Raw genomic sequence first — 13085 nt, forward strand, 5'->3', positions numbered from 1 at the left:
CTCAAGTTGTGTAGAATCTCAGTCTGTAAATGTCTACATGTTTTCACTCTTGGTGCTCTTGTGAATGAAGAAACAAGTTGAGTGAGTTGGCAATCAGAATAACTTATTAAAGTAGATTAATAAATCTCTTCAACAAAGGATAAATCAAGTATTGCTATGAGATCTACCTACTACAAAGCCCAATTCTTCCTTTAAGAAATGAATTCATATTTTTAATCACCATATTGACATAATTTGTGCCATCAGCATTTATCCATAGTAATTGTGAAAATTTAATAACTTAAGCAATATAACTTACGTATTTAGGCATTTTAAACAAATGAAAGAATGCATTAAAGGAAATTATTGTAATACTCAGTCTCTTGTGTTTTTCATTTCTGAGGGTAATTTATTTTGTTGAATTAATTGTGAATTTAATTTATGTTGTAAGACCTATAGAATTTTTTTTTCTAGCTGAGGAAAAGTCCAGACTAAGTGAATTATCTAGGTTAAAAGCATATATATGTATATATATGCTTATACACACATATGTTTACTATATATCCATGCTTATAATGTGATCAATATTGTACTTGTGTTATATAATCTTCTAAAATAATCTCATTACATGAGGAGGAAATGGAGTTCCTGATACATTTAAACAATTTGGTCAAGGTATTCAGCAGAGTTGGCTTATTTCTCAGACATTTCCAACTCTAACGCCTATATCCTTGGCCACTTTGTTTAGTCTACCTTTTACTTCTATGTTGCGAATATGGTATAAAAGTAATTTATCATTATTTATTTAATTCCATATATATTTTTTATTGTAAAAATACTGTACAGAGGGGTTACAGTTATATTAGTAGGGTAATGAGTACATTTCCTATGGAGCATTGTTACCTCCTTTGTTTTTCCCTTACCATCCCTTCCTTCCATATCTCCCCAACTCTTCCCTCCCCACCGCCCAAAATTGTAAAGTTCATTTTCAACATAGTGTCTTATATATCTCATTGTTACAATGGATCATTGCCTTTATAATCAGTTCTTTCAGACATTTGCTTTTCTGTTTTTTCAAACTAACAATTCATTCTTATTATTATTTCAATAAAGGGAAGAATAGTCAGAACCTTATGATTTTTTAAGAATCATGTTTTAAAACCAGATATTAAAAACTGAGTTAAATGGTTATTTTCCAACTCACTAACTTATTTTGCTAATTAATTGCAAGAAAAAAACAATGGAGAGTTTAAGAATCTTCTTGTTTGTTTGACTAATATAATTCTTTTGTGCCAATATTGGGACTTGAACGCAAGACCTTACCCTTTTACTCAGCTCTTCCCAATATGACTTGTGGTCTACTGCTTGAGCCATATATCCAGTCCAGTTATTTTTTTTTGTTGTTGTTGGTCATTTTGAAATTAGAATCTCCAAGATTTTCTGCCTGGACAGGCTTTAAACCTCAATCCTCAGATCTTAGTCTCCTGAATAGTTAGGATTATGGGCACGAGCCAATGTCACCTGGCTTCCCAATGTAATTTAATGGTTGTAAGTGGAATAACAAAACTTTCTTCAAGGTAGCCAAGGATGGCTCACACCGGTAGTAGCTAGCACTACTAGCACTAGCTACTTAGGAGGCTGAGACCTGCAGAATCAAAGCTCTGGAGCCAGCTTGGACAGAAAAGTTGGTCAGATCCTTATCTCCAATTAACCCAGAAATACAGATGGCAGGTGTGGATCACTGGTGTGTACCAGTGGTGAGCAAAAAAGTTGAGCAAAATCATGAAGCCTTTAGTTAAGCCATGGTACTAGCACAAATACACACACACACACACACACACACACACACACACACACACACACACACACCTATCTTGAATAATTAATGAGCCATATTATACTTTAATATTTGAAGTAGGATATTATTTACATAGATAACTGGGAAAATACTATAATTATATATATACAAAATTACTATTATAGATTACCTTATCATTTTAGGAAAATACTGTTTCTGAAAGATGTCTTATTGCTACCATATTATTGCCTAAAGAGCCCCACCTGAATTTAAATTTCTCAAAAGTACCTGTCTTGAAGAAAAGAAAAGTTTATGTAAAGAATAATATATTTTTCATACTTTAAGATTGTGATTTATCATATTGGTGTTATGTGATTTTCTTAATGTTACCATAATTATTTTTCAGTGTATTTTGGGATCTCTACTGTGCAGCTCCAGAGAGACGGGAAACATGTGAACACTCAAGCGAAGCAAAAGCTTTCCATGATTATGTAAGTGAACATATACTTTTCTAAAGTTCTGTTGTTAGAGTTTTTGTAAGCCACTGTTCTTAAAAATTTTATTGGGTCATTTTTTGTTTGCTTTTGTACTCAAGAAATTGTTTTTTCTTTTCTTGAAAAATAATCTTATTATATAAAAGTACAAGACAATGGGGTGTTGAGGCTTAGTGAAGCTTTAAAAATCCTAGGCAAACTTCAAGCTCCTAAAGGCATTTCTTATCATTATGTCTGATTTAGGCAATTTCAGATTTATAAAAATTATATAGTAACTTTTAATTCTCCAAGGAGATTCATTGTAAGATTTCTGTGTATTATAAGCTCCTCTTTTGCATATGAGATTTAAAAAGTTGGAAATATTCTGTTCTTCTTACAACTTTTGATTATCTGTTATAAGACTGAATACCCACACCACTGAATTGAGTTATCAAAAATTATGGATTAAAATGACATTTTAGATAAGAGGGCAGAAGATTTTTGTCAAAAACAGATATGATGTGGAAAAAAAACATAGTTTAAGGAAAGGCAGTAAATGGTCCTTGGCTTGAGCATATTTTGGCAAAACTGAAAATCTGGTTTTAGAAAGTGATTATATGAGTTAGTAGAATTGGACTTTAAAAAAAACAAGAAACAGTTTTCTAAAAATGAGGAGCTAGTATTATGAAAAGATGGGAATTGTTATGGTTTTAGAGCATAAGAGAAGCACAGATTGAATTTGGGATGGTGAAAATCCACTTATTTTTTTTTCCTAAAAGTAGAATTGAGGCCAGCACCTATGAAAGTATCTGTTAGCAAGTACCTAAAACCAATTCAGAGGGATACTTGTCTGGTTAGTATGGGAAGGAATAATTCTGTCTAAAAATCCTTAAAAATCAGAATCAAGCTTCAAAAGAGAAAAAAAACATCTTGTTCTTAAAGAAATTCAGTATGAGATTTTTTTTAAACTTGCATTTTATATATATATATATATATATTATTGTGAAAATACTGTACAGAGGGGTTACAATTACATGGGCAAGATAATGAGTACATTTCTTATCAAGCATTGTAGCCTCCTCCTTTGTTTCCCCTTTCCATCCCTTCCCATCCTTCTCCCCCCCCCCCAATTCTCCTCGCTATCCACCCCACCAAAGTTGTAAAGTTCGTTTTCGACATAACGACTTGTACATCTCATTGTTGCAATGGGTCTACCTGTATCCCTATTTAAATGATTTGTATGAGATTTAAGAGTAGGATTGGATGGAATTGTAACTCCCAAAGTAGCATGAGGAAGAAGATGGTGCTTAGAATTGAGTTGGGAGAGAACTCTATCAGAGATGCTCTTGGCTTCCTATTGTAACCAAAGTAGATTAGTTTCTGTTCTCCCTGAATTTCTCTTTCTAATGAACTACTACCATAATGTAACCAGTATTATGGCTTAGATGTGGCCTGAGAGTGTGCCCTAAAGGTATTCTAGAAAGTAGGTCTGCAGTGTGGCAGCAATGAGGTAGTGGTAACTTTGTAAGGTACTTTGGACATGAGGACACTGCCATCAGAGGGGATTAATGTAGTTCTCACAGGGTCCCTTCCTGTTTTTTATGAGTAGGTTGTTAGGAAGGGAGGGAGCCTGAATGTCTTCTTGTCTCCTGGCTTCCTGTCCTGTCATGATCTCTTCTGCACATTCTCCCACCATGTGACACAGTCTACCATGAGTACTCATCAGAGATGAACCAGCAGCGCTGCCTAATCCTGAACTTTAGCCCCTTAAACCCTGAACTGAATCTCCCTTTCTTTGTACATTAGTTTCAAGTATTTTATTATAGAAACAGAAAGTTCATATAATAAACAAGTTACCCATACTACAGATGAATCTTTTTAACCCACTTATTTTGTTCTCCTTTACGTCCATCTGGTTATAAAAACCTGTTTTTCTCACTAATCGTACTTCAGATCCTTAGGCATGTATCTAAAACACTAAAATAGCTGTTTCTACATCTGACTGCTTCCCCAATCTAGAGTTCTCTCTCAGGGGTTCTTGGTAGAGTGAATCAGTAAACAATGGAAATTTTTTCCACAACAATTGAAAATCCATAAATTAAAAAGTTCAGACAATAACTCCGGTATCTAGAGAAGTTGAAGACATATCTTTGATTAAATATTGAGTGTGAGTTAACCAGGAAAACTCAGATTTTTCATGGTCTCACATAGTTTTACCTGTTCTGGATAAAGCCTTTGCAGTGCTAAGTCACTGGGCATATTGGAAACAGAAAATTATATTTTCAGATAATAAATTTAGGGACATGCTAGAACAGAAACTGAAGAAAGGGCTCAAGGCCTAAACTATTCCAATATTTTTGGCATTGAGGAAAGCCCCAAATTAGTGTGGTAGCAAATGAAATAGTAAATAATGTCAATGGGGCAAAAAGATATTGTGGTAAGGATTTGGGTAGACAATTTAAAAATTATTGATAGTTAACATAGCTAATGAACAGAAACTTGGGAGGACTCATCTTAAGCTGTAAAGAGAATAAAGGTAAAATAAGACTTGAAGTCTAGGAAGAAAAACTTGGCCCAAAATGGGTTGATAGGGAAAAAGAATAGCATTATGATTGGTGAGAGAATACAATTTAGAGAGAAATACTTAGACTAGCTAGACTAACTTAGATAGCACAGCTGATATGTTCTATAACTGGTATGTTCTATAATAATTGCTCAGATCTTTCTCTTATTTCAGGATGCCTCCAACTTGAACAATACACCTCAGGGCAACTAATGAAATTTGTTTGGTGTTAACACACTGTCTTGATTCACACTTTCCTAAGATTCAAAAGCTCTTGGTGCTTGTTGAAGCAAGACTTGAGGTTCAAACTATATGAATGGCTGAATGACTTTTATAGACCACAATTTCATTTTAGAAAACAGTCATGTATTGCGTGGGGTGGGGAATAATTTCAGATTTAGTAGGAAAACTACATGGTCCCAAATGATCCGTGACTGGCTTCTTTTAGAAGTTTTGAAACTTGAATTAACTGGTAGGGACATTTCTCAACATAATAGCACTTTTTCTTGTTATTTTCTTTTCAGAAGCATGTATTAAGTGTTTCTTGACATGCTGTAATTATTTTGCAGTATTCCTTGCCTTTTATTTGCTGGTACATAAAATAATTTTAGATCAGTGTCATGGCTCAGTATGCAGATTAGCGACAGAGTACTGACCTAGCATGTGCAAGGCCCTGGGTTTGACATGCACCCCAGAAAAAATGATCAGTGACATCTTATATTTGGTGAGATATGATTGTCATAGATATGAATTCTTGTATGGACTTTGAATACAGAATACAGAAGTTGTACTTCTGAAATGGTGTTCTTATCTGTTGTAATTCTGGCAATGTCAATAGTAGAATGGTGATATATGAGGTTTCTTTCCTCACATGTGATTTGGTTGGTGGCACTAAGCTATTTCAAAGACTATTCAGACCTTAATTTGCATATACTTATTAAATTTTCAACCTGATAGTATAATGCTGTAGAAGCCATAGAAATATTTTGTAAAACTTAAATAATACAAACACAGTAAGTCACAGATAAGTTTTAATCATCATTTTAAAAAAAGGATCCAGTAAGCCAGGTACTAGTGGCTCATGACTGTAATCCTAGCTACTTAGGAGGCTGAGATCTGAGGATTGCAGTTTGAAGCCAGCCTAGGAAGGAAAGTCCATGAAGCCCTTGTCTCCAATAAAAACTACTCAGAAAAAGCCAGAAGTGGCACTGTCACTAAAGTGGTAAAGCACTGGCCTTGAGTAAAAGAAGCTCAGGAACAGTGCCTGGACTCTGAGTTCAAGCCTCAGGACCAGAAAAAAAAAAGAAAGAAGGGAAGAAAGAAATAAGAAAAGAAAGAAAGAGAAAGAAAAGAAAAGAATAAAGGATCAAATAACAATCATCACAATTTTTAGACCTTTAACATTATTAATGAATGATTTCAGTACATGTCTTTATTTTTATTGTTACTTTAGAATAGTTCCCAATAGTTTGAGAGCCAAGATGGCTCTGAAGGGAATTATTAAGGTATGGTGTGCCATGAAAATGTGACTATAATGGGATGTATGAAACCAGTGGCCAAATTCTAGAGTTGGGAAAATCCTGTTGGGATTGTTGCTGGGTACCACTGGCAGATGACCCCAGAAGTATTCTCAACTGTAGTCAGCCTTTACTCTGACATAATGGTGAGGCAAGAGGTTTGGCAACATGTGTCTGGATAAGGTGCTACACTGGTTCCCTGGCTCTGTTGTGTTGTTTCCTTTCTCTATCCTACCCATGTCATAACCTTGCCATTCTTCTATGAAGAGCTGAAGTCTAATTTCTCATCCCTGATATCTATGCCATCTTTAATGATTTGCTAGTAATCAATAGAATATGACACCATGAAATTAGAGTTATATAATTTACATCAGAAGCCTTGAAACTTTTGCCTTGGTCTCATGGAATACATGTCTGGCTTTTTTTACAAGCTACCTCTCAAAACCCAGTCCACCAAGCCTGGTTCTAAGGCAGAAGTTTCAGTCTTCAGTGCCTGAGCTGAGTTTTTCAGAAACCCAGAACCAGGCACAAACATTTGAGTGAAGAAGCTCACAGCCGTTAAATGTCTACATAACTTTTGTCTAGACATTGTAGAATCTGTGAAAAGAGCCAGGATTTACTGTCCAAAGTATTGAAGAACAGAAGACATGAGCATAATAAAGGATTGTTATTTTTTCTGCTATTCTGCTTAATGTTGTTTGTTATGTAGCAAGAAATAATCAAAATAGAATTTAATATTGGAAATGGAATGGTGCTTTAATAAAACCTAGAGTATATAAGTCTAATGGATGGATAGAGAAGACTACTCATGGAAACTAGAGAAGGGACTCATGATATTGGTGATAGCTTAACAGAAAATGATAACCATGTTATTTGAAACCAGAAATAACAAAATTTTATGTTATCTAGTGGCAGAAAGTTTGGCAAAATTTTCATTTAAGGTACACGGGAAGTAGAAAATGAATCAATGGATCATTAATGAGGTGATGACCTGGAATAAACAAAGTGTCACTTGTTTCCTTTAACTACCTCTCATGAAATATGCCTGGAGAAAAATAAGCTAAAAAAGAATTCTTGTTTTCAAATTTAGCTAGTTCTCTTTTCACCTATATACAATGAATATTATGACTGTGTTTGCCCACCCTTCCTCTTTATTCATCCACCTCTCTCCCCTTCATTTGACAACCCCCACAACACAGATGTTCTGGCTTCTGGTCGTTGGTTTGTTAAACTGTATGTTATTGAAAGGAATTATATATCTCTAAGACTCTTTAGGACTTTGTCCCATAGCAGCTTCACAAGGAGCCCCAGGTAAAGAAGAATTACCCATCCAAAAAATTACCCATCCAAAAAAAATTGAAAGTTTAGTTGTTGCTCAGTGGTAGAATGCTAGCCTTGAGATAGCACCTCAGCTCTGAGTCAAGCCTCATGACTGGCACAAAAAAAAAGCCTGTGTCTCTGGCTTATAAATTTATACATTGATACACAGAAATTTGTTAAAGTTTTATTTTAAAGAAATATATCAGCCTAGGCTAAGAGAGACTGAAAAGGGGCCATGACCAAACAAAATTACTTTTGGATCCTTGAATTTCCATAAGCAGGAAATAAGCTGAGATAAGTCCTCAGTTGCAGACAGGAGCTTTTTTTTTCTTCTTTTTAATGGAAAAGGAAGTATGACTCAGATGGTAGACCATGAAGCTATAGAACATGGCCTGCAACACAGAAAAGTACTCCCACTGAGTAATTCTGGACTCTGATCAAGGTACTAACTACAATGTGCCCTGCCAGAGATTCCAGATTTATTTGGACCAATGACATTACATGCTTTATCCGTTACTCTTTCCTACCCTCCTTTGATTGGGAGTATTTGTTGTGGTTTTCATATACTTGAGTAATTTTGGTATTTTTGTTGAAGGGAGATAACTTGTCTATTTAGTGTACAAGTTTTAGATTAAGAGGAATGATAACTCAAATACACTGCTCCAGGGCATCATTTTCATCTCAGCCCATATTTAGATGAAGACAATCTGGATTTTGAACTGTGAAGAGACTTGTGGTTATGGGGAAAGGGAGGAATGTATTTTGTATTTGAATGGGTATGAATTATGACCACAGGGCAGAATGTACCTGATTGGTTTTTTCATTAAAATTTAATTTTGAGAAAATTATAGGTTCACATACATAGCTAGAATAATACATGGAGATCCCATGTACTCTTTACCATATTTCCTTCCATTGTAACATTTTTACAAAATTCTGTTACTAATATTTATACTAAGATAGACTTTGCTATAGTTTACTGATTACATTCAGATATTTCCAGTTTTATTTGTACTTGTATATGTGTATGTCTTCATTTAGTTTCTATAATTTTTAAAATATTATGTGTAGGCTTGCTACCAAAGGATTTGTAAGGATTCCTCCTTTTGCTTTGTTATGTCCAGACACCTCCGTGACCTGTTCCTAACCCCTAAAGAATTGATTTTTACTATGGCATTAGCTCCATTATAAACAAAGATACACTGATGAAAATAAATATACATTATGTATAATATTGTTTCATTAAATTGGATCATGCAAATCATCACAAAGGCCTTCAGTTAGAGATATATAATGATGACATTTCACATTCAAAATTTATCTGTTAAAATAAACAACTATTGTATTGGTAAAGAATGTTTTAATTTAGCTTACTGTATTTTACTGTTGTCCAGGAAGGGTTTAATAAAGCACTGACATAAGCATTTCATCTGTTTGTGATCAATTGTTTACATAGATTGGATAATAGTGCCATGTTCTTCCTTTTGTATTAAATTAAAAAACACATCCCCAAATGATGAAATGTTTTATTCTGTATTCTTCAGCATGATCACTTAGATGTAACCAAGTATGCAAAATTAGAAGGAAAGCATTCCGGAAGAATTGTCTTTCTGTGCTACTTTCACTTTGCTGTTTTGTTGCTATAGCAAGAAAAAAACGGGCAAAATAATTTGTAAAGAATTTAGTGGTTTTCCTTTAAATGGTTTTTATTTTAAAAGTTTGATTACCATATTATTTCTGGCTTCTCTTTTCCTTTTCCTGTTTTTCTTGTGTATGCAGCTGTTCCTTACAATTTTTTTCCTGTAATTCTGAGATATTTATCACAATGCCAGAATTATCATGGAACATTGGTATGAATTTTATTTTCTAACTAGAGCCTTTAGCTTTGTAGTATTTCATTATTTGTGATCCACAGAAATATTAAAAAAAATTAGTATCCTTTGTGGTTTATTTCAAGCATTTGATCTATATCTTCTGTTATTTTTAGTATGAATGTTAGGACACCTCACTCCCTCCTTCTTAAAAATTTCAAATTTTCTTTAATTAAAAATACATTTATTGACTTTGCCAGACACAAGTCTGTGTGCTAAAGAGATTAGAAATAAAACAGAAACACAGCCATTAAGCAATTTCTATCTAATAGAGAAGACAAGTCAATAGATGATCACAAGAAAACATAGTCTGAAAGAAAAATAAATGCAATGTATTATGTCAACAGTGGAGACTGTGCTTTAAAGTCAGCCTTCAGAGTTAAGGGAAGGCTTTGAGGAGCTTGAGAGTTTAGTATTTATTAAGCTTTATGAGTGTAGAAACATTGAGGCTATATTTCCTTTGTGTCTCCACTACCTAATATGTCCAGAATATAGTGGCCACTTAACTTTTGAAGAAGGTTTTTGGAATCAGTTGAGTAAGTAACTGAAAGAACATTGTTCTGGAGGGATTTATATATACTCAGTCACATAAGCTTGGGAAATTGTACTTTAATGCTAGAGGTCCTCAGATTTTACCAAAGACAATCAATCAGTCATTCGTCTGACTTCTACATCAATGGACTGTGAATGTCTTTTTCTAAGCCTGTTACTGCACAAATCTTTGTAAGTCTTCCTTCCCATCCCCACCCCACCCCATCAAAGTTGTAAAGTTTGTTTTTCAACAAACCATCTTGTACATTTCATTGTTGGAATGGGTATACCTGTATCCCTATTTAAACAATTTGTTTTTTCCCTTCCCCTCCCCAAATTATACCAACATCAAATACAGTGAAAACAGGGGTTATACTGTGGGAGAGGGACATACAAAGCAGGCTGGGCACCAGTAACACACACTTAATAATCCTAGATACTGAGAAGCTGAGAGAAGTATCATAGTTCAAGGTCAGCCTAGGCAGAAAAAGTTTGAGACTTCCTCTTGAATAAACAAATGACCATAACCAGAATTAAGGAGAAAAAAGACAATGTCACTATTTTACTTAAGACAAATATGGTAACCATGTGTGTCAGAAATCTTCCAGGACCTCCTCCAGATCCAATGATTCACCAGAAGGACTCAGAACTTAGCAGCATATGATACTCGTCTATCTAATTCATGGCAGCAAAAGCTTATAAAAGCAAATAAATAAATAAATAAAGATGAGGATAAAGGAGGAAGAAAGGAAGGAAGGAAAAAGGGAAGGAGAAAGGAAAGGAAAGAGGAGGGAGGAAGGTTAAGTCAGAAGGAAAATGAAAAAGTTTACAGAAGAAGATCTGGAGGAAACAATACAAGCTTTACAAACCCCTTTCTAGTTACAAATGATATACTTAATTCCACCAGTAGCTACTTAACACTAAACATTCAAGATGTCCAACAGGGTAACAGTTGAATCTCAGTGCCCAGTGGTTTTTACGTTAGTCCTGTAGGCTCCATCTTCCTGGTACATACCAACACAAAACCCATATTTTTTGTACAAACTAAACACAGCAAACCACCCTTACCATCCTTTAAATGGTAGAAATCTTCCCTAAATCACTTATATGAAGCCTATTTATTTATTTAATTTATTTTTGCTGGTCCTGGGGCTTGAACTCTGGGCCTGGGTGCTGACCCTGAGCTGCTGCTGCTTCTTCTTCTTTTTTGGGGGGGCGGTCATGGGCCTGAACTCTGGGCCTGGGCGCTGTCCCTTAGCTCTTCACCTCAAGGCTAGCGCTCTACCACTTGAGCCACAGAGCCACTTCTGGCCTTTTTTTTTTTTTTCTGCTTATATGGTTCTGAGGAATCAAACCCAGGGCCTCATGCATGCAAGGCAAGCTCTCTACCAGTGAGCCACCTTCCCAGCCCCCTGAGCTTCTTTTATTGGAAATAAGAATCTTACAGACTTTCCTGACCACTGGTTTCAACCCACAATCCTTTGATCTCAGAGTAGTTAGGATTGCATGCATGAGCCATCAGTACCCAATCTCATGCAGCCTTTTTAAGGACAGAAGTCTCAAGCCTGTTATGTTTTCTTTTCTTAGTACAGTTAGACTGTGGAAATCTGTCCAGAAAGCATCCAACAGTTCCATTTAGAGTTAGTAAAAATTGAAATGTTTCTTCATGTTCTGTTAATTAAATAAACATTGAGATTTGTAATATCCTATCCATATTATTCAGTTTTGATGATAGACTTAATAATGAATATTATGAAATAATTTATTACTAGACACTTGAAGTAGTATTCATACTGTTGTGAGTTTAAAAGGCTTTTTTTGAGTATAGGCACTCTAAATCTACAATTCAATATCATGCCATAGTCTATTTAGGGTGGTTATTTCAGGTAAACAAAACAGTGTGGAGAAAAGGAAACCCTTGTACATAGTTGGTAGGAGTGCAGTTAATACAGCCATGATAGAAAACACTGAGATCAGTACATTGATAGATGGATCAATTATGAAAGATGGTATACATGCATGAGAGAAAACCATTAAGCCTTACATTCTTTTTTTTTTTTTTTTTTTGTCTGTCATGGGGCTTGAACTCTGGGCTTGGGTGTTTGCTGTCCCTGCTCTCTTCAGCTCAAGGCAAGTGCTCTACGGCTTGAGCCACAGCGCCACTTCCAAACCTTAGAAAATGAAGAAAATTCTGTAGTTTGTACAGGATAGATGAACTGAGTACCTAGGATTATAGCAGTGAGACACTAATTTCTGGTGTGACAGTAGATTTTCAAGTCCTCCTTTCTCTGAAAAAAGATAAATATCTGAGGTAATAGACATGTTAATTTGTTTAATTTAACCATTTTCCAATGTATACATATACCAAAACTTTTTGTATGGTAAAACATGTAACTCTTGTTTTTAAAGAAAAATTTAACAGCTTTGTGTGATAGCACAGACCTTTGACAAATTTTTATGACATGTTTTTTTATTAGGTAAAACTCTATTCTATTCCAAGTTTCAATCAATGTGAAAGTGAAATTTTAGAATAGAATTTAGATTTACAGTGCTCTTATAATCAGTAGAAATATATCTCATATCAGTCTTACAGAAAGGGAAGAAATGAGAATAGATTGGTTTCATTAGAAAAAAGTTTTCAGGGACTTGAGTTAAACTGAAATGATAGGGTAGGAAAGGGCGGGAGGAAAGAAAGGATAAAAGACATAACAGAGAAATTGATTAAGGTGACCAAGAGAGGACTGAGTCTGGGCTGGCTTGCAGGGAGGAGTGATTGTGTATTGCACTCTGAAGCAAATATGAGACTGAAAGCACTTTCTTTGCACCAATTTCTATTAGTATTTATGAATTCAATTGCTTTTGTGGATTCTAAAATCATTTATAGGAAAGTGTATTTTTCTTAATAGTATATGAGATAAAGTATTATATGTTTTTCTTTTGCCATTTCTTTCTCATAATTATATAACTCAGATTTGTTATAAAGATACTTGAGATAATAGAAAAGGTACGTCATCAATTAAGAAAGGATGTAGA

The 13085-nt window shown here is 34.7% G+C and overlaps 1 protein-coding gene across 6 annotated transcripts in view; it reads left to right on the forward strand.

Annotated features, from left to right (window-relative positions):
• Nucleotides 1-13085, forward strand: part of Ssbp2 (single stranded DNA binding protein 2) — a 241525-nt gene that overhangs the window by 92121 nt on the left and 136319 nt on the right. For all 6 annotated transcript variants that reach the window (XM_070031156.1, XM_070031150.1, XM_070031151.1 and 3 more), the window contains exon 4: nucleotides 2184-2268. In XM_070031156.1, the coding sequence (XP_069887257.1) occupies nucleotides 2184-2268 (85 nt within the window). The remainder of the gene's footprint in view (nucleotides 1-2183; nucleotides 2269-13085) is intronic.

Source organism: Dipodomys merriami, unplaced genomic scaffold (genome assembly GCF_024711535.1).
Source record: "Dipodomys merriami isolate MVZ:Mamm:240054 unplaced genomic scaffold, mDipMer1.0.p SCAF_20, whole genome shotgun sequence".
Taxonomy (NCBI): domain Eukaryota; kingdom Metazoa; phylum Chordata; class Mammalia; order Rodentia; family Heteromyidae; genus Dipodomys; species Dipodomys merriami.